Raw genomic sequence first — 2,449 nt, 5'->3', positions numbered from 1 at the left:
TAAGAGAAAAATATTATTGGCCAGGCATGGTAAGCGACGTCCAAAACTACGTAAAAGCTTGTGAAACTTGTAAGGGTAACAAAACGCAAAACGCCTTCCATAAGCCCCTAATAGGCAAACAACGTGTCACTGAAAGGCCTTTTCAACGTTTATTCATTGACTTTATGGGTCCCTACCCCGTACGTGTTGTGGAAATGTCTATGCGTTTGTATGTTTAGACCACTTCTCGAAGTTTGTATTCTTAAAACCTATGAGAAAAGCCACTGCTGCCGAGATCATTAAGTTTTTAGAGAATGAAGTGTTCCATATTTTTGGAGTGCCCGAATATGTCCACTCGGACAACGGGAAACGATTTGTCCCGGACATATTTAGCCAGTTCCTGGAGAAGTATGGTACGCAGCATATTAGGACCGCATTCTATTCACCGCAAGCCAACGCAGCAGAAAGAGTTAACCGTTCGGTGTTGCAAATCGTGAGGTCGTATATTAAGGGCAACCAAAAGAATTGGGATAAGGACCTTAGCGATGCCGCTTTCGCCCTCCGCTGTGCCGTGCATTCTGTGATTAACGACACCCCGTATCATGCAGTCGTCGGTATGCCTATGATACAGCATGCTGCATCATATGAGCTATATCGAAGACTTTGCGTTATTAGAGATGCGGACGGCGAGGTCGAAATGCTGGCAGATAAAACGCAGCTTATCCGAAATAAGATAATGAAGGAATTAAAGTTAGCTCATGAACGAAGTAAGAAGACCTACAATACGAGAAGTCGAGAAGTGAACTTTCAAATTGGACAAGTGGTGTACCGCCGAAACTTCAAGCAGAGTTCACAAGTCGAAAACTACAACGCTAAACTTGCCCCAAAACAGGTTAAGTGCGTTGTATTGAAAATAATCGGAAATTCCATGTACGAACTTGGTGACTAGTGGCAAGAAGATCGGGGTATACCACGCTAAGGATATCTTTGTGGCATAGTGTATTTGGTTAGTTATGTTTTATGTTGCATGTCTAGCGTTGGAGACTGTTCGTGTTAATTGTATAAGTAATGACTTGACTTACATAGATTTACCACCCATTGTCCTTAACTACTTGACTAGATATACGAGTATTTATATTTTTATTTTGCTTCTTGACTAGATATATATGTATTTATATTTTTACTTTATTACTTGCCATTCTATTTCGATATATTTCATAGTTACGAAAATTTTTTTATCTATGATATTTACTTATTTACTTGACTACTTATGTGATTATTATCATATTTATCTATTTTTTTTTATTTAATTACTTTTTTATTTTTTTTATGACTTATTTGTTTAATTATTTATTTATTATGATGAGTTCTCCTTATCCTTTCTTAGTTTAATATTCAATTAAGAATGTATTAAATTTTTTTCAGATAAGTTCATCAATGAGAATGGCGGCTATGAAGCGGAATATATAGCTGCATCGATGTCATTTTTCCAATTTGCCAATAACCGCATGTAATTGAAAGCACGCAACAAGATGTAATAATTAACTTTTTTATGTTTAATTTTTGTTTGTTATCGTGAATTTGTATGCTAAAATGTCTATTCCCTATGTATATTTTCGCGACTGTAGATGAGTCCGCCGAAAATTCGTATTTATTTTAGTTTCTAGATGTTAAGCAATCTATGTATGAGTTTTTAATGAAATATCTTTAAATAAAGGGTTATAAAAATGTTTATAAAAAGCTTTCTTTTGAAAATTTTTAGTAAGTTTACATTCATACGCTTATAAACAACTTTTTGAGGCATGAGTGACATGCTCGGCCAAATCGTGCCCAATAAAATGGTACTCGGAAAGACCGCAAAGTTCAATCGCAAAAGTTACGGTGCGTTGAAAAAGTGTCGTGGACCAAGTTTTCATAAGAAGTTAAAAAAAAAAAAAAAAAATCGCTAAACGGCAGTGAAGTGCTAAAAACATAAATGCTTTCGTCATCCTTACGGACTCGTAAAGACCCGTTTTTGCATCCTGTTATTTCGGAATTGGAGGTATGTACAAATGTATTTTTATTAACAAAAAAAAGGGGGCTAGATGCAGTTTGGAAAATTGTTGTTAAACGCCAAGGTGTAATCTTGTTGGTGCCAAAAACTTTCGAAAATAATTATCTTATTAGATTTGTGTGTGCACTAATATTCCCAAATGCATACACTGGCTAGGGACACGAATTTCGATACGACACGATACCATATCGATACTTTTGGCATTCGATACCGATATTTTCTACTCGATAATTTTAAAACGATATTTTTTGGAATCGAGTATCAGAACCCTAGTATCGTATCGAATGTCATAAACACACGTTCCAACACTGAGGGAAAAAATTTTAGAATTAAAAAAAAACCTGTTAAATTGAAAAAAATACGCATATGAAAGAGCACCAACCCAACTCGTTTTAAATTTGAGTATATACGTTATAA

General features: G+C 35.2%; 1 protein-coding gene across 1 annotated transcript; it reads left to right on the top strand.

Annotated features, from left to right (window-relative positions):
• The first annotated feature begins 250 nt into the window (after nucleotides 1-250).
• Nucleotides 251-928, top strand: LOC118755905. The gene has a single exon (XM_036490708.1). The coding sequence runs from the start codon at nucleotides 251-253 to the stop codon at nucleotides 926-928; it is 678 nt and encodes a 225-aa protein (XP_036346601.1).
• Nucleotides 929-2,449: the final 1,521 nt, after the last annotated feature.

Source organism: Rhagoletis pomonella, unplaced genomic scaffold, assembly GCF_013731165.1.
Source record: "Rhagoletis pomonella isolate Grant_MI unplaced genomic scaffold, Rhpom_1.0 Rhpom_scaffold_00002, whole genome shotgun sequence".
Lineage (NCBI taxonomy): Eukaryota > Metazoa > Arthropoda > Insecta > Diptera > Tephritidae > Rhagoletis > Rhagoletis pomonella.
This window is presented reverse-complemented; position numbering and strand designations above follow the sequence as displayed.